The 22,432-nt window shown below is 45.2% G+C and overlaps 1 protein-coding gene across 1 annotated transcript in view; it reads left to right on the forward strand.

The window, feature by feature from the left end:
* The window catches only part of LOC141051187 (uncharacterized), a 180,816-nt gene that overhangs the window by 127,345 nt on the left and 31,039 nt on the right, over window positions 1–22,432 (forward strand). Inside the window, 8 exon segments of the mRNA XM_073548051.1 lie at window positions 2,506–2,649; window positions 2,779–2,958; window positions 3,041–3,164; window positions 3,248–3,345; window positions 3,536–3,626; window positions 9,513–10,340; window positions 10,343–10,491; window positions 19,484–19,690. Of these exon segments, the coding sequence (XP_073404152.1) occupies window positions 2,506–2,649; window positions 2,779–2,958; window positions 3,041–3,164; window positions 3,248–3,345; window positions 3,536–3,626; window positions 9,513–10,340; window positions 10,343–10,491; window positions 19,484–19,690 (1,821 nt within the window).

Here is a 22,432-nt window from a genome sequence, read left to right on the forward strand (position 1 = left end):
AATGCCAGGAAAAAAATAACATTTAAAAAAATGCCACAACACTGTCCTTGTAGACTTGATGACAGTTTTTGCTGTAGGTTACAATTAACTCCTGTCCTCTGTGTTTTTGGAAATAAAAATGCCTCAAGGTTCTGTGTGTGAATCAGACATGAGATCTGACATGATTAGTGATGAGCAAGTATACTCGTTGCTCGGGTTTTCCCGAGTATACTCGGGTGTATTTTTCCCGAGAATGCTCGAGTGTCCTTCGAGTATTTTGTCGTGCTCAGGCATTCCTCACATGTATTCAGGCTGTCCAGCAGCCGCAAATCATGCAGCTGCGTCGATACAAACTAAATCTCCGAGCACGCCAAAATACTTGAAGGACACTCGAGCATTCTCGGGAAAACTCGAGCAACAAGTATATTTGCTCATCACTTGACATGATAGAAAATTAGTGGTGTTGAAGTCAGTGACGGACTCTGGCCAGATGTTTATAGAGCTGTAGTAGAAGATGAAGATGTCGTCCTCATCATGAAGTAGTTATTTCTCCTGTCACGTAATGAATATCTCCTGCAGTATTGCTAATGCCGATTCCAGTGTCGGTAAATGAGACGAGAATTAGCGTTATGGAAGATGTCTGTGAGAAACTTGTTCAGCTGCCGACTCCGAGGAAGAAACTGCTTGTTGTGTGTGTGGTCTAAAATATATAGGATTTATTAGTGTGTATGTATGTATGTATGTATGTATGTATGTGTGTGTGTGTGTATATATATATATATATATATATATATATATATATATATATATATATATATATATACAGTCATGGCCAAAAGTTTTGAGAATGACACAAATATTATATTTTCACATGATCTGCTGGCCTCTGGTTTTTATGTGTGTTTGTCAGATGTTTTTATCACATACAGAAATATAATTGCAATCATATTATGAGTAACAAAAGGTTATATTGACAGAATGAGTTAATGCAGCAAGTCAATATTTGCAGTGTTGACCCTTCTTCTTCAGGACCTCAGCAATTCTCCCTGGCATGCTCGCAATCAACTTCTGGATCAAATCCTGACTGATAGCAGTCCATTCTTGCAAAATCAATGCTTTTATTTTGTCTGAATTTGAAGGTTTTTGTTTGTCCACCCGTCTCTTGATGATTGACCACAAGTTCTCAATGGGATTAAGATCTGGGGAGTTTCCAGGCCATGGTCCCAAAATCTCTATGTTTTGTTCCCTGAGCCATTTAGTTTTCACCTTTGCTTTATGGCAAGGTGCTCCATCATGTTGAAAAAGGCATTGTTGATCGCCAAACTGCTCTTGGACGGTTGGGAGAAGTTGCTCTTGGAGGACATTCTGGTACCATTCTTTATTCATGGCTGTATTTTTAGGCAAGACTGAGAGAGAGCCCATTCCCTTGGCTGAGAAGCCACCCCACACATGAATGGTTTCAGGATGCTTGACAGTTGGCATGAGACAAGACTGGTGGTAGCGCTCACCTGGTCTTCTCCCAATAAGCCGTTTTCCAGATGTCCCAAACAATCAAAAAGGGGATTCATCAGAGAAAATGACTTTACCCCAGTCCTCAGCAGCCACTCCCTGTACCTCTTGCAGAATATCAGTCTGTCCATGATGTTTTTTCTGGAGAGAAGTGGCTTCTTTGCTGCCCTCCTTGAGACCAGGCCTTGCTCCAAGAGTCTCCGCCTCACAGTGCGTGCAGATGCACTCACACCTGCCTGCTGCCATTCCTGAGCAAGCTCTGCACTGCTGGTAGCCCGATCCGCAGCGGAAACACTTTTAAGAGACGGTCCTGGCGCTTGCTGGTCTTTCTTGGGCGTCCTGGAGCCTTTTTGGCAACAAGGGAACCTCTCTCCTTGAAGTTCTTGATGATGCGATAGATTGTTGACTGAGGTGCAATCTTTCTAGCTGCGATACTCTTCCCTGTTAGGCCATTTTTGTGCAGTGCAATGATGACTGCACGTGTTTCTTTAGAGATAACCATGGTTAACAGAAGAGAAACAATGATGCCAAGCTCCAGCCTCCTTTTAAAGTGTCCAGTGGTGTCATTCTTACTTAATCAAGACAGATTGATCTCCAGCCCTGTCCTCATCAACACCCACACCTGTGTTAATGGAGCAATCACTGAAACGATGTTAGCTGGTCCTTTTAAAGCAGGGCTGCAATGATGTTGAAATGTGTTTTGGGGGATAAAGTTAATTTTCTTGGCAAATATTCACTTTGCAAGTAATTCTTCTTATGCTGATCACCCTATATAACATTCTGGAGTATATGCAAATTGCCATTAGAAAAAATGAAGCAGTATACTTTGTAAAAATAAATATTTGTGTCATTCTCAAAACTTTTGGCCATGACTATATATATATATATATATATATATATATATATATATATATATATTTTCTATACAGCTATTTTGTTTCCTCTTATTATCTCCAGTAATTGTATTATTACACTGGATTCTTTATGATGTTGCATCGTCATCTTCTCCCCATTCAGGTCCCTTTAATATCGTATCCTCTCACCGCAGATCTTCTACATAAGAGAATTTTCCTGACTGACTCTTCAAGGATGGATAGGGACAAGATGGCAGAGAGGATATTACACCTCACCCTAGAGATCCTCTTCCGGCTTACTGGAGAGGTGAGAGATTCTGATGACGTCACATTACATCATTCTTATCTATGGGAATAACCGATGGACAGAACTGGAGAGGTGAGGACTCTGGAAATGTCTGTAGTGAGATTTATTCATGTGTCTCTCCATAACCAGGATTGCACAGTAGTGAAGAAGACCTCTAGTGAGCGCTGTCAGGCCCCTGTGTCTGAGGGATGGGGAAGACCCCTGAGCCAAATCACGTGGCCTCCATCCAACCCCCTGATACCTGAGGACATCAATGACCAGAAGATCCTAGAACTCACCTACAAGATTATTGAGTTGTTGACTGGAGAGGTGACACTGCTGGGAATGCTGGGACATTGTACAGTAAGGCTATGAAGGTATCGGGGGATGACTGTATCATTGTATGTGTCAGGTTCCTATAAGGTGCCAGGATGTCGCTGTCTATTTCTCCATGGAGGAGTCAGAGTATTTAGAAGGACACAAAGATCTGTACAAGGATGTCATGATGGAAGTTCCCCAGCCCCTCACATCACCAGGTAACAGACAGGACTAAATACACTCGGCCTATAATTATCTGTATATAAAGAATGAATTCAGTCCCTGTATATGTTTCCTCCAGTTGTATACAGTAAGAGGACAACACCAGAGAGATGTCTCCGTCCTCTTCTTCCACAGGACTGTAAACAAGAAGATCCCAATGATCCTCAGGATCATCAGGTAGATGGAAGGAAGGTGTCATGAGATCTCCCCTATGATGTGTAGACGGCTGTGAAGATCTTGTGCTCAGTCTTGTTTTATCCACTAGTATTATTTATTTATACTTGTGTAATGAGAAAGGTGGAGATGGCAGGATTAGAGCTGATCTAGATGTGACTTCTCTATGTGTCTTTTACAATATTTGTTTCAGGGTAAAGATCAGATCCATATTAATACTACAGACACATTTGTGATGGGAGATGAGCGGTGTAAAGAGGAGATTCCTACAGATAAAGACCCAGGTGAGTAGTAACCACTAAATGTAGAGAAGTCACAGATTCTTCTCAGTCACTGGCTGTGACTATCTTATCTTCGGTGTAGTCCGGCCATATCACAATCGAGCAGTCACCAATCTCTTGCTAAACCAAATTGTCCCCATTACTTTTGGGCATTGGAACTCCTGTTGTAGTGAGGCCTGTCCCGGCCAGAGCTTACAGTCCGGAGAAAGCTCCCTACTACCTGGAATTAGAAGATGCTGACCCTTACCTTCCCAGATTTCTAAACCGCAAAGCCAGATGACAGTGTACATAGAATGTGCTGACAACATAGAAAATCATGTGAAGAAAAATATAATCCGTATGGTGGGCCTTGCTTATGATGAAACATCAGACCAAGTCCTTTTTATTTATATGCTCGAATATGAACAGTAGACACAAACACAAGAAATATAATACAATTATTTTTTCTCCTTTTCTATTTAAATGCTTCCGTCACCCCCCCCCATTCAGAAGAGAGAGAAGAAGAGAAAATCCCTCAATCAATCTTATCCCAGTAATTAATATATTGGGATGTGTAACTTGGCCCAAGCTGTTGTTATAAATATATATTTTTAGAAGTTATCCAGTCCTTAGAAATTACTCCCTTGCAGATAACAACCGTGAAGTAATTAGATCCTTAGTAGGACAATCCATCTTGACTCCTATAAAAAAAAAATGAAATGACAAAACAATATTCGGCCTCTCAGCAACAAATGTGATAACTGGTTCCCAAAATTCCCTAATTTCTCGGCAGTCCCAATACATATGAGATAGATCTGCCGCCTCTGAGTTACACTTGGGACATTTAGAATATTTAATATATCCGATCTTCTACATAAAAGCCGGGGACCGTGCAGCCTGTGAATAACCATAAATTGGAACATTCTCTGATGTGATGTAGAGAAGAACATTAGCAGAACTTACAATTATTTCTCATTGTGTAAGAGAAATCCAAGATCTGATTCCCAGAATTTATTCTCTTCTGACAGTCGATTAATCAAATGTTTTATATGGAACTAATTCTGCATTAACAGACTTCACTTGACTATGAAAGGATACGTTCCCCCAAAACGAAAACCCGAGATGAAGACTGAAAATGTCTTATCTGCAAATAAGGAAAGAAATCTGAATCCTCTAATCCTACTTGTACCTTATATACTCGCGTATAAGCCGAGATTTTCAGCCCATTTTTTTGGGCTGAAAGTCCCACCCCCTCGGCTTATACACGAGTCATATACATCGGGGGTCGGCGGGGGAGTCAGATCATACCCGGCCTGCAGCCCCCCTGCAAAGCACACGGTCTCAGGGGCCTGCCTTCAGCGGTCACGTGGTACCGCTCATTAAAGACATGAATATGCGCATATTCATGTCTTTAATGAGCGGTATCACGTGACCGCTGAAGACAGGGGCCGTGGGAGAACGGGGCTGCAGAGACGTGCCAGGGAGGAGTGAGTATATGATTTTAACCAGTCCCCGTTCCCACGCTGCTCGCCGCATCCTCCTCTGTCAGTGATGTTCAGGTCAGAGGGCGCGGTGACGTTGTTAGCTAGTTGTGTGGATAGGATCAGGGGTCTGCAATCCGCTTAGTTACCAACCTCTCTGGTTTTCTGTGGCTTAGCTTGGGCTTGCTCTCCTCCTCGGTGACCCTATCATAACAGGGGCCTATTCTACGGAGCATCTTATGGGGGCCTATTCTATGGAGCATCTTATGGGGGCCTATTCTATGGAGCATCTTATGGGGGCCTATTCTATGGAGCATCTTATGGGGCATATTCTATGGAGCATCTTATGGGGGCATATTCTATGCGGCATCTTATGGGGGCCTATTCTATGGAGCATCTTATGGGGGCCTATTCTATGGAGCATCTTATGGGGGCCTATTCTATGGAGTATCTTATGGGGGCATATTCTATGGAGCATCTTTTGGAGGCATATTCTATGGAGCATCTTATTGGGGCCTATTCTATGGAACATCTTTGGGGGCCTAGTCTACGGAGCATCTTATGGGGGCATATTCTATGGAGCATCTTATGGGGACATAATCTATGGAGCATCTTATAAGGCATACTCTATGGAGCATTTTATAGGGGCATAATCTATGGAGCATATTATGGAGCATCTTATGGGGCATATTCTATGGAGCAGCATATGATGGCATAATCTATGGAGCATCTTATGGGGGCCTATTCTATGGAGCATCTTATGGGGCATATTCTATGGAGCATTTTATGGGGGCCTATTCTATGGAGCATCTTATGGGGGCCTATTCTATGAGGCATCTTATGGGGGCCTATTCTATGGAGCATCTTATGGGGACATATTCTATGGAGCATCTTATGGGGGCATAATCTATGGAGCATCTTATAAGGTATACTCTATGGAGCATTTTCTAGGGGCATAATCTATGGAGCATATTATGGGGCAGCATATGGGGCCTTTTCTATGGAGCATCTTATGGGGCATATTCTATGGAGCAGCATATGATGGCATAATCTATGGAGCATCTTATGGGGGCCTATTCTATGGAGCATCTTATGGGGCATATTCTATGGAGCATTTTATGGGGGCCTATTCTATGGAGCATCTTATGGGGGCATATTCTATGAGGCATCTTATGGGGGCCTATTCTATGGAGCATCTTATGGGGACATATTCTATGGAGCATCTTATGGGGGCATAATCTATGGAGCATCTTATAAGGTATACTCTATGGAGCATTTTCTAGGGGCATAATCTATGGAGCATATTATGGGGCAGCATATGGGGCCTTTTCTATGGAGCATCTTATGGGGCATATTCTATGGAGCAGCATATGATGGCATAATCTATGGAGCATCTTATGGGGGCCTATTCTATGGAGCATCTTATGGGGCATATTCTATGAAGCATCTTATGGGGGCCTATTCTATGGAGCATCTTATGGGGCATCTTATGGGGGCCTATTCTATGGAGCATCTTATGGGGGCATATTCTATGGAGCATCTTATGGGGCATATTCTATGAAGCATCTTATGGGGGCCTATTCTATGGGGCATCTTATGGGGCCATATTCTATGGAGCATCTTATGGAGGCATATTCTATGGAGCATCTTATGGAGGCATATTCTATGGAGCATCTTATGGGGGCCTATTCAATGGAGCATCTTATGGGGGCCTATTCTATGGAGCATCTTAAGGGGGCCTATTCTATGGAGCATTTTATGGGGGCATAATCTATGGAGCATCTTATGGGGCAGCATATGGGGCTATTCTATGGAGCAGCTTATGGGGGCATATTCTATGGAGCATCTTATGGGGGCATATTCTATGGAGCATCTTATGGGGGCATAATCTTTGGAGCATCTTATGGGGGCATAATCTATGGAGCACCTTATGGGGGCATAATCTATGGAGCATTTTATGGGGGCATAATCTATGGAGCATCTTATGGGGCAGCATATGGGGCTATTCTATGGAGCAAAACTCAAGATAAAAAGCGGACGGCACCGCTGTTACCGTGTGACTTCAAATGATGTGCGGCATACAGAAGCCCAGCAGCTGGGAATCTCGGGTGCCAGACCTGAAAACAGTCAATCCTGGGAATCCATGCAAAGAGAAGAGGTCGCACTCATCGAGATGGAAGTTTCACTGATTTATTGACATATCATGAACATGTCAAGTCGGGGGAGTGACATAAGGAGTGCAAGAAAGGCTGACAACGGCCGTTTCGCGCTGCTCGAGCGCTTCAATGGGACCCGTTGAAGCGCTCGAGCAGCGCGAAACGGCCGTTGTCAGCCTTTCTTGCACTCCTTATGTCACTCCCCCGACTTGACATGTTCATGATATGTCAATAAATCAGTGAAACTTCCATCTCGATGAGTGCGACCTATTCTATGGAGCATCTTATGGGGGCATATTCTATTGAGCATCTTATGGGGGCATAATCTATGGAGCATCTTATGGGGGCATAATCTATGGAGCATTTTATGGGGGCATAATCTATGGAGCATCTTATGGGGCAGCATATGGTGCTATTCTATGGAGCATCTTATGGGGGCCTATTCTATGGAGCATCTTATGGGGGCCTATTCTATGGAGCATCTTATGGGGGCCTATTCTATGGGGCATCTTATGGGGGCCTATTCTATGGAGCATCTTATGGGGGCCTATTCTATGGAGCATCTTATGGGGGCCTATTCTATGGAGCATCTTATGGGGGCCTATTCTATGGAGCATCTTATTGGGGCCTATTCTATGGAGCATCTTATTGGGGCATATTCTATGGAGCATTTTATGGGGGCATAATCTAAGGAGCATCTTATGGGGGCATAATCTAAGGAGCATCTTATGGGGACATAATCTATAGAGCATTTTATGGGGGCACAATCTATTCAGCATCTTATGGGGGCAGCATATGGGGCCTATTCTATGGAGCATCGTATGGGGCATATTCTATGGAGCACCTTATGGGGCCATTATTAACCTTTATGGAGCATTATATGGGGTGTATTTTGTATGGAGCATCTTATGGGGCCATCATGAACTGTATGGAGCATTATATGGGGCTCCTGATTCAATATGTATATTCAAAAACATTTAACCTACTGATGTCTCAATTAATTTTACTTTTACTGGTATCTATTTTTATTTTTGAAATTTACCAGTAGCTGCTGGTATAATGTGTGACCTCACTCCATCCACTTTTATGAGAGCAGTGGTGTAATGTGTGACATCACTCCGTCCACTTCCAGGGGTGAAGCGGTGTAACATGTGACCCCGCGTCTTCCACTTTTATGGGAGCAATGGATTAATGTGTGACACAAATCTATTTATTTCCAGGGGAGCAGCAGTGTAATGTGAGATACTGCTCTTTTCACTTAGATGGGTGCAGCGGTATAATGTGATGGCAATTAGATACACTCCTCTTTGGGTAGCACGCATGATGGCATTATATATACTCTCCGGGGTGTATCACACATTATGGCATTAGATACCCTTCTCCACACAACCCCTCATCATCATCACCCCTCTTCTCTGGTCACTCACTCCTCATCATCCCCATTCTCCGCACAGCACCTCATCATCATCCCCCTCCTTTTCCACCCAGCCTCTCATCATCATCACCCCATTCTTCGCACAGCTCCTCATCATCATCATCATCCCCTTCTCCGCACAGCCCCTCATCATCATCATCACCCCCTTCTCCGCACAGCCTCACATCAACCCTCCTTCGCCACACAGCTCCATTCTAGCCTCTACCTTGGCTGCACAACTGCAGGCTCCAAAGAAATGGCATCAAACTTCTCCTACAGGGGGGTGCCTGGGTCACAGCTGGAGGCAGCCACAATACCGGAGAGCGACTGCAGACTCCTATGTACAGGGGCTGCCGTATTTGAGGTGAGTGTCGTGCTCAGACACTTACACACAAGCAAATGAAATGGCAGCCCCCAGTGACTGAAGAAAAAATTAATAAATCAAAAATTGTTAAAGCAGTGGATTTTATTTTGTAAAATCAAGTAATTTTTATAATCAATAATTATTAACAAATAAATAAAAATTGTGGCATCTTCCCTTTTTTAAATGATGAAAAAAAATATTCTGAATTAAAAAAAAATCATTTTGTGCTGCAATTTTCCGAGACTTCTTTCCGGATCGGATAAGTTTTTATTGTCTCCATAACATTTTTGGTTGTGTATTATTCCAGTATTTTGGAGGCAGAAAGAACAAATGGTGTCGAACATCATGCTCTATTCGTTCATGCTCTGAGGTCTAATATTTGGTTGTCAATTGGTTTTGTCTACATAACTTCCAATTTTATTGTATATTTTAGAAATGCTATATAAATGTATTTTTAAGGATATTTTAATAAAAAAGATTTTTTATTCTTTGCAGATGACTGTAGCAGGCGATCACAGGGACAAGTGACATCTGCATTTTTTAAATCCGATGTCCTTGCGATCACACAAGATATAACTGAAGTGAATGCAGTTATTCCAGATATTCCATCATCCCTTCACAGCAAAGATCTATCATCTGATTCTTTTAAGCCAGTCCACACTTCTGATTCGTCACAGACTATTAAGAAGATTAAAAATCACAAAAGAGGTATTAAAAACTGGACTGCTCTTACAGCAAAGAAGCCATTATCAGGTGTAAAATATCGAAAATGTTGTTCCCTCAAAACGTCTTTTATTCCTCATAAAAAAATTCATGCAAAGGAGAAAAGATTTTCTTGCGCAGAGTGTGGGAAATATTTTAACCACAAATCCGAGCTTGTTAGACATGAGAGAGTTCACACAGGGGAGAAGCCATATTCATGTCCAGAATGTGGGAAATGTTATGCAAAAACATCAAATCTTGTTAAACACCAGAGAATTCACACTGGAGAGAAACCTTTTTCATGTTCAGAATGTGGGAAATGTTTTAATCAGAAATCAGATTTAGTTGTCCATCAAAGAACTCACACAGGGCATAAACCTTTTTCATGTTCAGAATGTGGGAAAGATTTTGCAAAAAAATCCAATCTTGTTATACATCAGAGAACTCACACAGGGGAAAAGCCATATTCATGTTCAGAATGTGGGAAATGTTTTAATCAAAATTCACATTTAGTTGTTCATCAGAGAATTCACACCGGGCAGAAACCTTTTTCATGTTCAGAATGTGGGAAATGTTTTGCAAAAAAATCTAATCTTGTTATACATCAGAGAACTCACACAGGGAGAAGCCATGTTCATGTTTAGAATGTGGGAAAAGTTTTAAACAGAAATCACCTTCAGTTGTCCATCAAAGAATAATGAGAGGCCATATATTTTTTACAAACTGTAAAAGACAACACATAACAAAGACAGACAAAGTAACGGCAAATAAGTAAATTAGAAAGAAAAGCAAGTTAGAACTTTGATTAGAATTAAAATCTATGCAATCACTAATAGACGTCTCTTATCTAAAAAGCAATATAACACTAGCATTAAATATTTCAGATTGTTATATATTTACTTTCATAGACAAGAGTATTTCAACCCCATCCATTGACCATTGATCGCATTTTGCGATTTTCTCCTGCCGAATTGGCATGAGAAAATAATCACTTTAATCTAAAGTTTGGTTCGGGTACCCAAATTTGATCCCAAACCCAAACCCTATATAAGTCAATAGGGACCCGAATTTTGGTTCTGCAAAATGGTGGTAGTAAGGGATAGAGGGCTGCCAAAGGAATCACAATGAGTCATAGCAGGATAATTGCCCTGCAAACAAATGTGGATATAAAAATGACTTAAAATAACAAAGAATAATAAAAAATAATAATAATAATCTTGAACTAGGAGGCGGAGGTCCAAGTGGAGGAGTAGAGCAGTGGGGTTCCCCTGTTTTTAATAACCAGCCAAGGGAAAGCAAACAGCTGTGATCTGTTCTTATTTTGCTGGGAAAGGTACAATAACCATGGACCTCCCAGCCTGCTAATATCAGCCCCAGCTGTCTGTTTTGTCTTATCTGGTTATTAAAAATAGGGTGGGACCCCACGTCATTTTTTTACGGTTCCCTCATTTTTAATTACCAGCAAAGGCAAAGTTTCGAGCTGATATTAACAGGCTGGGAATGTCCATGGATATTGACACTTCCCAGCTTAACAAATTGGCTGCTGCCCACTTATATATCTGATATATACGTATCCCAATAAATCAAAGTGATACGGTTATATATCAATAATAGCGTCCTAGGGACTTTCCCTTAGCGTCTCAGTAATGTCTTCAGCAGATAGTCACTAATTGGGGGCAATAATGACGTCAGCGGTCAATGTGTTAAGACCAGCTCACAGCTGTCTGTTTTTCTTTGGCTGATTATAAAAATAGGGGGGACCAAATGTCGTTTTGTAAAAATTATTTATTATACACTGTCAGGCCTGGTCACATGTTGTGAAGGCCAGTCATAGAGTCATAGCTATGCCATTACTTTGCATGGCTCTGATAGGGCCGGATGTGCCCACAGCCTTAAAGCTTGTTGATTGGCTGTGCTGCAGCGTCTCAACAAGCTTTATTAGGCTGCCAAACCCAAACAGTATCACGACCATACAGTACAAAGTCTGTGTTCAGGCTTCAGTACCGTACCTATTATCGTAACATTTTCTTTGGAGTATCACATCTGCTAAGGAGTCCTGAAAAAAAAATATCCACTGTAAATGTATATTTAACAGATGTGTTAATCTGAAACTTAGGACACACTTTTGTTATGCATCTTTGACAATACCTCTGGTGTTAATTAAATCTTTGTAAAACAAAATCTTAGGCCCTGATTTATTAAGTAGTTTCATAAATCAGTCTTAACCCCTTAGTGACAGAGCCAATTTGGTACTTAATGACAAAGCCAATTTTTACAATTCTGACCACTGTCACTTTATGAGGTTATAGCTCTGGAATGCTTCAACAGATTCCACTGATTCTGAGATTGTTTTTTTGTGACATATTGTACTTCATGTTAGTGGTAACATTTCTTTGATATGACTTGCGTTTATTTATGGAAAAAAAGGAAATTTGGCATAAATTTTGAAAATTTTGCAATTTTCAAACTTTAAATTTTTATGCCCTTAAATCAGAGTCATATCACACAAAGTAGTTAATAAATAACATTTCCCACATGTCTACTTTGCATCAGCAAAATTTTGGAAACATAATTTTTTTTTGTTAAGACGTTATAAGGATTAAAAGTTGACCAGCGATTTATCATTTTTCCACCAAAAATTTATAAAAACATTTTTCTTTAGGGACCACCTCACATTTGAAGTGAGTTTGGGGGTCAATATGACAGAAAATACCCAAAAGTGACAGCATTTTAAAAAATGCACCCCTCAAGGTGTGCAAAACCACATCTAACAAGTTTATTATCCCTTCTAGTGCTTCCCGAGAACTAAAGCAATGTGGAAGGAAAAATTGGACATTTTACTTTTTTCCTCAAAAAATTTACTTTGGAACCAAAGTTTTTTATTTTCACAATTGTATCAGGAGAAAATGGACCACAAAATTTGTTGTGCAATTTCTCCTGAGTACGCTGATACCCCGCATGTTGTCACAGAAGGGAGGGAGCACCATTTACTTTTTGAACCCAAAATTGGCTGGAATCAATGGCAGGCACCATGTCGTGTTTGTACATAAACAGTGGAAAACCCACAATTCTAAAGCCCCCGTCTCACATAGCGAGATCGCTAGCGAGATCGCTGTTGCGTCACCGATTTTGTGACACAACAGCGATCTCGCTACGTGTGACACATAGCGGCGATTAGGCCCCTGCTGCGATGTCGCTGATCGTGCTCGAATGTCCTGGGCCATTTTTTGATCGCTGGTCTCCCGCTGGCCAGCATGCATCACTGTGTTTGACAGAGACAACAACGAACGACTTCAATACTACAGGTCTGAGAGGCAGCGTCCCAACGACTGTCGTATCGTTCTGGATCTCTGATGCTTCGCTTTTGAGATCTGACGGTTTGACATCTCACGAGCGACCTCGTAGTGACGCACCAGCGTTCCCTACCAGGTCGAATCGTTGTTGGGATCGCTGGTGCGTCGCCAAGTGTACCCTAACCCTAATCCCAACCATAACCTTAACTACAACCCTAATCCCAACACCACCCTAATCCCAACACAACCCTAGCCCAACCTTAACCCTAGCTATAACCCCAACACTAACCCTAGCCCAACCCTAACCCTAGCTATAACCCCAACTATAAGGCTGGGTTCACACGTACCGTTTATTTCGCGTTTCCGCTGCCGTATTTTCCGCGAAAAATAAGCTTCCTATGGGATTCCGCAATGCTGTGCTAATGCTGCGGTTTTTACCGTGGCGGAATCGCTTTGCGGTAAAAAACGCAGCATGCTCATTAATTTTGCAGAATCGCGGCGATCCCGCACCCATAGGAGTGCATTGTTCTGCTTACTTTCCACATGTGACTGTGCACACCATGCGAAAAGTAAGCAGAACATTTGTGGATGGTACCCACGGTCCGGAGGAGAGGAGACTGTCCTCCGGGCTTTGGGTACCATATCCCTGTAAAAAATAGAATTTAAAATAAAAAATATTGTTATTCTCACCTTCCGACGTCCCGCGCAGCCTTCCCGCCTCTCTCCACGCTCCCAGTCCCAGTAAGCCTTTGCGAGCGATGACGTCCGTTCTCGCGGGATCGCGAAGTCTCGCGGTCATTCGCGCAACATAATTGCAAATGACCGCGAGACGTCGCGATCCTGTGAGAACGGACGTCATCTCGGTAATTGTTGCAAAGGATTACTGGGACCGGGAGCGTGGATAGAGGCGGGAAGGCTGCGCTGGACGTCAGAAGGTAAGAATAACAATATATATATATTTTTTTTTATTATTATTTTTTACATCCTATCTTTTTTACTATTGATGCCGCATAGGCGGCCTCAATAGTAAAAAGTTGGTCACACTCGTCAAACACTATGTTTGACGAGTGTGACCAACCTGTCAGTCAGTTCTCCAAGCGATGCTACAGATCGCTTGGAAAACACTAGCAATTCTGCAAGCTAATTACGCTTGCAAAATGCTAGTTTTTCCACGGGAAAATCGCGGGAATTTAAAATGCGATTTTCCCGCGGAATGGAATTCCGGAATTCTCGCGGTAATTTCCGCGAGAGTTCCAGTACGTGTGAACCCAGCCTAAGCCCAACCATAACCCTAACAGAAAAAATGGAAATAAATACATTTTTTTAATTTACTTTTATAGAGGGTGATAAAGGGGGGTTGATTTACTATTTTTTTTATTTTGATCACTGTGACAGGGTCTATTACAGTGATCAAAATTGACCAATAGGAAAAATTTCCTATTGTTGACGGGTGCCGGTTGGCAGGCGCGCTGCGCATGCGCCCGCCATTTTCTTCCCAGAAGAAGACGCCGATGGCCGGGGGACATCACCAGGTCCAGGGACACCGGAGGTACCTGGGGATCCCATTTCTCTCTCCTCTGATGTGCGATCACATCAGCGGACAGAGAAATTAAATGGTAAATCTTTTTTTTTTTTTTTGCGGTCGCAGCCATTTGGTGAATATCGGCGATCGCAGCACTGGGGTTAGTAAAAACAGGCCCGAATCATGTTCTCTGGCGTCTCAGCTACCCCCGGATGCCGAGATCCCGTAGAAATTCCAACGCTGGGGGGCGCTATACACTTATTTCTCTGCGCCGTTTAAAACGGCGCTATGGAGTAAGTGCCTTTAACTGCCGCCGGTAAAAGGCGTATCGGTTGTTAAGGGTTTGAGGAGGAAGGTGCAGCAATAAGATGTGTGAAATTCATTAAGAGACACCAGGTAAAGAATTTAGTGCATCTTAGTAGTGGTGTGCGCATCACCAGAAATATTACTACAGATAGGGACCAGAGTAACATTCCTCTAAGAAGCAAGAAGCAATCAGATATATATATATATATATATACAGTATATATTTACAGAAATAAAAATAAAATGCCCTATTTCCCTTTTTGCAATCTAGAATGCTGGTGTAAGATTGTGTATAGATGCCTCATGGACATAAGTATTAGGGCTACAGCAACATCACATATTATACAGAAGAATATTGCTATCTCCATAGTTCTCTGTACAAGGTCATATAGATCAGACAAGGTCTCATATTCAGGCAGTTTCTATTTTTCTCACACGCTCTTTATATGAATAAGATCAGTGAGTGTCATTATACCGAGTAGAGAAGCTCCAGGGTCAAAGACACCGTCCGGTACTAACATGCTGGAGGCCTGGAGTATCCGGCCACGGGGCCCAGATTCTCTCATTTTAGGCTCTAGCTTTTATTTTCGAATAAATCCCTTTCTCATACAGTCCTGTAGTAATGACTTTGTTAATCACGTTGTGTAGGAGGGTTCATCTGACTCCATCTAAATGTTATCAATTTATGTGCAAGAAACAATAAACGTTCTACCGCAGTTTTACCGTGTGTGTCCAGTGTCTGTTCTTCTACATACACTAATAAAAGAAACCTTGGTATCTCTGACCAAACCTGACGATTATTATTTAGAGTGAAGTTATTACATTTATATAATAAGAAATTCTAATCCGGCAGCATGTGTATAAGATCAGCAGCTTCCGCTAAGCACTTCAGACTTTTGGCCTCTGAACGTATGCCGACCCTGTGGAGAAACAGAGGGGTCATTTATTACCAATGGATAAAATATAATTGTGACAATCTGCAAACCTTTCTTAGGAATATAGCTCTGACCATTAGTATGCTTGTCCATTGGTCATCAGTGATTGCTCCTGGTCCCTCTCAAATGTTAGCTTTGTGCTGCAAGATAATGGAGCCACAGCTCTGGAAGTGCCAATCCTGCATCATTCTTAGATCTTTGTTACACTTAATTTTAGAGAAAAAAAGTAGTAGTTCAGCTCACCAGCTAGGGTACATGTCCAGGATCAGGAAATAACAGCGCTTTTGACCCAGCGTAGTTCAAAAACGCATTTAAGTTCGCGAGTGTTCATTCCTTGTCTCTTATCTTTGCTTGTACTATTCATTTATGAAAAGAAACCTGATAGTTTAAGTGGTTTTCTATCTTTCCTGTTACTGTATATCCCAAAGCATGCTCTTAGATGAATATGTGCTGGTCATTGTATCTATCCCATCGCCACTCCTCATTAGTGACCAGGACCCTCATGGAGGTCAGTGGCAGGAAGAAGAAGTCTCCACGTCAGTGAAACAGCTAAAGCATAGACCCACCAGGAGCTTTAGGCTGAGTTCACACGTGGCGTTTTTTTCGCGTTTCCGCAGCGGTTTTAACCGCGCGATTTTGCAGCGAAAACGCGAAAAATAAGCATCCCATGCATTCCTATGGGATTCCGCAATGCTGTGCTAATGCTGCGGTTTTTACCGCGGCGGAATCGCTTCGCGGTAAAAACCGCAGCATGCTCATTAATTTGCGGAATCGCGGCGATCCCGCACCCATAGGAATGCATTGTTCCGCTTACTTCCCGCATGTGGCTGTGCACACCATGCGGAAAGTAAGCAGAACATTTGCGGATGGTACCCACGGTCCGGAGGAGAGGAGACTGTCCTCCAGGCTTTGGGTACCATATCCCTGTAAAAAATAGAATTTAAAAATAAAAAATATTGTTATTCTCACCCTCCGACGTCCCGCGCAGTCTTCCCGCTTCTCTTCACGCTTTCGTTCCCAGTAGTCCTTTGCGAAAATGCCCGCGATGGCGTCCGTTCTCGCGGGATCGCGAAGTCTCGCGGTCACTCACGCGACGTCATCGCGAATTACCGCGAGACGTCGCGATCCCGCGAGAACGGATGTCATCGCGGGCATTTTCGCAAAGGACTACTGGGAACGGCTGCGCGGGACGTCGGAAGGTAAGAATAACACCGTTTTTTATTTTTTTTTACATACTATCTTTTACTACTGATGCGGCATAGGCAGCCTCAGTAGTAAAAAGTTGGTCACACTTGTCAAACACTATGTTTGACGAGTGTGACCAACCTGTCAATCAGTTCTCCAAGCGATGCTACAGATCGCTTGGAAAACGCTAGCATTTTGCAAGCTAAATACGCTTGCAAAATGCTAGTTTTTCCGCGGGAAAATCGCGGGAATTTAAAATGCGATTTTCCCACGGACTGGAATTCCGGAATTCTCGCGGTAATTTCCGCGAGAGTTCCGGTACGTGTGAACTTAGCCTTAGGTGAATTTTTGATATTGCAGATTTCTTCACCTATTAAGTCACTAGTGTTTCTTCATTGCACTTTTATCTTGTTTTTGACCCTGCATGTTTAGTCTCTTGCTGGTGTTCTGCCCTGGCCATGCCACTGCGGTAACGGTACTGGGTCATGGCGGTTCTGAGTGCTGTCCAGTCCAACCGGGGTGCGCTCGCCAATCTTTGTCAATTGTGGGGTTAATAATAATACTAATAAAAAAATGTTTGTAATGCCAATTGGGATGTTTGACCTGGTATGGCCGGGCACTGATGAGGGTCCCTGTGCGTTAGGTGATGATGGACAGTGCTAGATGATTATCCCTTCCCAATCAGAGCCCAGGGGAATTGGAGCAGGAATGGTGCAGCAGAGAATAATCAACGTTAGGGTAATAATTAGTTTGTACCTTTTACTGAAGTTCTTCAAACAGTTCCAGAAGCTTCCATACAATTCACATACAGGGTTTTAGTCAGGTCTGCATGGTGAGAGTTCAGTTTCTCTGCTGGTAAATATATATCTCTGATAAATGATTTCTTGGGCCCCCAGAGGTCCAAGGTAAGCAGTTGCTGGATCTGTGATCCCTTCCAGCGAGCAGGCAGCTCGAATCTTGTGGAAAACACTCTGTCTTGCAGCAGTGTCCCTGATTCTATGTGCTGCTGAGTGCTTGGGAAAAAGCACACTACTGCTCGTTATATGAAAACTGATCAGTCTTTCAGTTTAGCACAGACCCTGGAAGTCTCTGTGCTCTAGGGACTTATACCCTGCCTTGTGCAGCTTGTCCTGATGTAGGAGGAAGGGCCCCCGCCGAGTGTCTGGGCCGGAACCAAGGGGACCATTATCTAGGTTCCTAGGGGGTCTGTTTCCGGGGAGCAGAGTTAGGAGATGGACCGCTGAGACTGACAGGATGGTTGGGGGAGGAGCCTATATAAAAGGGGCGGAGGACGCCAGTCAGAGTGAGTCAGCAGAATGGGAGAGAAGAAGCAGGAGACCGTGGAAGCGCCAGGGAGCCAGAACCACTAGCAGTAACCAGAGAGGAGGACAGCGACAGGAGGGAGACTCATGGTGGACTGCAGGGAGACGGCTCTGACCGTCAGAAGTCCGCCGCTTCACTCCAGCCTGCGGCCGTTGCCACCTCACTCTAGCTCGCAGCTGCGGCCTGCCCGCAGCCACCCGCGGCCGTTGCCACCTCCAGCCCACGACTGCGGCCTGCCCGCAGCCATTGCTGCCTCACTCCAGCTTGCGGCTGCAGCCTGCCCGCTGCTGCCCGCTCAGTCGCTACCGCTCCACTCCCGACTGCGACTTCGGCTTGTCCATTGAAGGTCCGGAGTGTGGAGACCTCCGTAAGCACTGTCGGGGAGCCCCAATGGATAGAAGAGATGAAACAAGAGCTGAAGAACATCAGGGGCGAGTTGGCCGAAGTGAAAAGGACAGAGTTCACGACTGGTCGGCCTAGTTTCAATCCCGGGCCCTGGGGGCCCCGCAATGCCCGGAGCGGATGACCCTCGCAGCCCCGGTGCTATGAGTGCGGGGAGCTGGGCCACTTCGCACGAGAGTGTTCGTGGCGTGGGAGATGTCCACCCCGGCGGCGATTAAACTAGAGGGCTCCGGGCTGGGGGGACGCCACTCGGAGCCAGAAGCCACGACATGGGGTGGTGGAAGTCCCAAAGATCTGGTCGCAAAGTGTCCAGTGGTATGGGCAGTGGTCGAGGGCTGTGTCATACGGTGCCGAGTAGACATGGGGTCGCAAGTAACAACCATGCCTGCAACTTATTTTCGGCAGCATTTTCCCGAGGCAGCGAGACCCCAGTGGGGGTCCATGATAAGACTGGTAGCCACCAATCAACTACAGGTCCCTGTTACCGTAGTGGTTTGAATGCAGATGACGCTGTGTGGCAAATCCCTCGGCCGCCGGGCAGTGATCCTGACCCAAGGGGAAACCAATAACAAGCATCCAGTCATCCTGGGTATGAACATAATGCGAGAGTTTGGCAATTTACTCCTCAACGACCCCAAGCAAGAGTCCCTGAAGCAGTGGGGTTCCCGCACGGCCCAAGGGCAGGTCTTCCAGCAGTTGGTGCGGGAGGCGCGAGTTCTCCAGGACTGGCAGGAGGGCAAGGCACTGGGCAAAATCATCGCGCCAGCGGCTCCCCCGCTCATGCTGCCTCCCGGGCAGACAGTGGTGGCCCTGCCTATCCGGGCCCCGATGCCTTTGGAGGGTGTGGAGATGCAGGTGGAGCCATGCTTCTCGGAACGCCTGCATCCTGGCATACTGGTGACCCGCTCCCTGACCATAGTGCGGAGTGGGACCGTCCTGGTGCGCTGCGTCAACCTAGAAGACCAAAACATCATCTTAAAGCCCCGGGCCAAAATGGCCAAGCTGGTAAGGCCTTTGGAAGAGATGCTGCCAGCCCCTACGGTCCAATTAAAGGTGCAACCCGAGGACCCTTGGGCAGTGACTATTCGAACACTGCAGACTGCCGAGTCCTCGACCCATCAAAAGGGCTGAAGCATCCTGGAAAGAATGCGGGCCGAACTCTCCGGCCTGACTCCAGCCCAAATTCTCCAGGTAGAAACACTACTCGGACAGTACCACGAGGTATTCGCCAGCCACAAGGATGATTTTGGATGCACCACAGCCATCACGCATGGAATTCCCACGGCAGGAACGGCCCCCATCCAGGAACGATATAGGCAAATCCCTCCACAGCTATACCAGGACATGAAAACTTTACTGGGCCAAATGCTGCGGACGGAAGGGGGTCATACGAGAAAGTCAGAGCCCCTGGGTGGCTCCCATTGTGTTGATCTGCAAAAAGGATGTCACCCTGCGGTTATGTGTGGACTATCGGAAGCTGAACGCTTGCACCATCAAAGACTCGTACCCGCTGCCCCGCATAGAAGAGTCCCTGTCCGCCTTGGGGAAAGCAACGTCCTTCTTGACTTTAGATCTGGCCAGTGGGTACTGGCAGGTACATGTCGGAGGAAGACAGGGCCAAGACGGCGTTCTTTCTCCCCATGGGACTGTTTAAGTTCAATCGGATGCCGTTTGGGCTGGCCAACGCCCTGGGAACCTTTCAGCGGGTGAAGGAGCGGTGTCTGGGAGATCTCAACTTCAAAGCCACGCTGATTTACCTGGACGATATCATCATCTATGCTGCCACGTTTGAGGACCACCTGCGGCGGTTGGGGCAGGTGCTCGATCGGCTGCAGCAGTACGGGTTGAAGGTAAAGCCCCAGAAATGCCACCTGTTTTGCACTCAGATCGAATATCTGGGGCATATCGTCTCGGCCGAGGGCGTTAGACCGTCCCTGGAAAAGGTTGCTGCCATCCAGGGATGGCCTACCCCTGAGACGGTAAAAGACGTGCGGGCCTTCCTGGGATTGGCCGGATACTACCGTTGTTTCGTAAAGAATTTAGCACGCCAAGCCCTGCAGGAACTGCTAAAGGGGGCTCCTGCCGGGGCGAATGGGCGGAAAATCCAGTGGCAACAACCGCAAGAGGAAGCTTTCCAAGATCTTAAGGCTGCACTTTCGGGTGCCCCAGTGTTATCTTATGCAGATTTCTCGCAACCGTTCATACTGCACACCGATGGGAGCCTCCACGGGCTAGGAGCTGTATTGTCACAAGTTCAAGACGGCCGGGAGAGAGTGATCGCTTATGGGAGCCGATCACTTCATGACTCTGAGTGTAACCCTGACAATTATAGCTCCTTTAAGCTCGAGCTCCTTGCGGTAGTGTGGGCCATGACGGAGCGGTTCGCAGAGTACATGGCGGGCTCCGAAGTGGTGGTGCGAACCGACAACAACCCGCTAGCCCATTTGGAAAATGCTAAACTAGGGGCTCTGGAGCAGCGATGGGCGGCCCGGATGGCCAAGTTCAACTATAAGAGCACCTATAAAAGAGGAGCAGAAATTGTACACGCTAACGCCCTCTCCAGGATCCGGCATACAACCCCAGGGAAAAGTCGAGACGACGAATTGGAAGGGGAAGAGACGCCGTTCGCCCTCACTGCCGCTGTGCTCACGGCTGCCACACAGGAAGAATCCCATATCGGACCCCCAAGGGGTATGCGGGAACAATCATGTGACAGATGGATGCACCAGCAGCAAGAAGATGAAGAAATTGGGTTCTTACGACGATGGGTAACCACCGGCAGACTACCCACCAACTCTCAGAGACAGATCTTGACTCAGGATATGTTGCTGATGCTACGCCAATGGGAGAAACTAGTCATCAAAAAAGGACTATTGTATCGTGTGGCAGTATCACGGGCGACGTCTGCAACAACTTGACAGGTAGTCGTTACCGGAGCCCAACTCAGTGAACTTGTTTGGGAAGCCCATGAAAAGCAGGCTCACTTCGGAGCTCAAAAGACCTTGCATTGGTTGCAGCAGATAGTTTACCATCCGCGCTTGCATGCTGCTGTGGATGAAACTAGCCAGGTCTGTCGCCTATGCGAACTAGCTAAACCACCCACACAACTGGCCCCGGTGCAAACGATAGTGACATCAGCACCCCTCGAGCTCTTGATGGACTAATTGACCATTGACCCCGCATACCAAGGGTATGAGCATTGTCTCGTCATGGTGGATCATTTCACCAAATTTGGCGTGGTAACCCCCACCCGGGATCAAACTGCGGAGTCGGCCGCCTATGCAATCTGTAAAAACTTTATCCAATTGTATGGCTGCCCTCAACGGATACATTCAGACAAGGGAGCGTGCTTCCTGGGGAAAGTCATGGAGCAGTTACATAGTCTTTATGGTGTCAATAAATCCCAGACCACGCCATACCACCCGCAGGGAAACGGGGCCTACGAACGATTCAATCGGACACATTCAAATGTTGAGTACCCTGGAGAGTGACCGGAAGGCTCGCTGGCCATAGTAAGTCCCTGAACTAGTGTGGGTCTATAATAACCGGGTGTACCAGGTTACCGGCTATACCCCCTACTCACTGCTATTAGGGCGAGAAGGCAAAGGGATCACAGAGGTAGAATTGAACCCAGAGGAACCACAACCCTGGACCAGGGTATCGTTGTGGGTCCGAAACCACCAACACCGGCTACAAACCCTCCACCGAATCATCCATACAAAACTCCAGGACCTAGAACACCCGGGA

The sequence above is a fragment of the Dendrobates tinctorius genome, unplaced genomic scaffold (assembly GCF_039654945.1).
Source record: "Dendrobates tinctorius isolate UK_male_01 unplaced genomic scaffold, ASM3965494v1 ptg000155l, whole genome shotgun sequence".
Classification (NCBI taxonomy): Eukaryota; Metazoa; Chordata; class Amphibia; order Anura; family Dendrobatidae; genus Dendrobates; species Dendrobates tinctorius.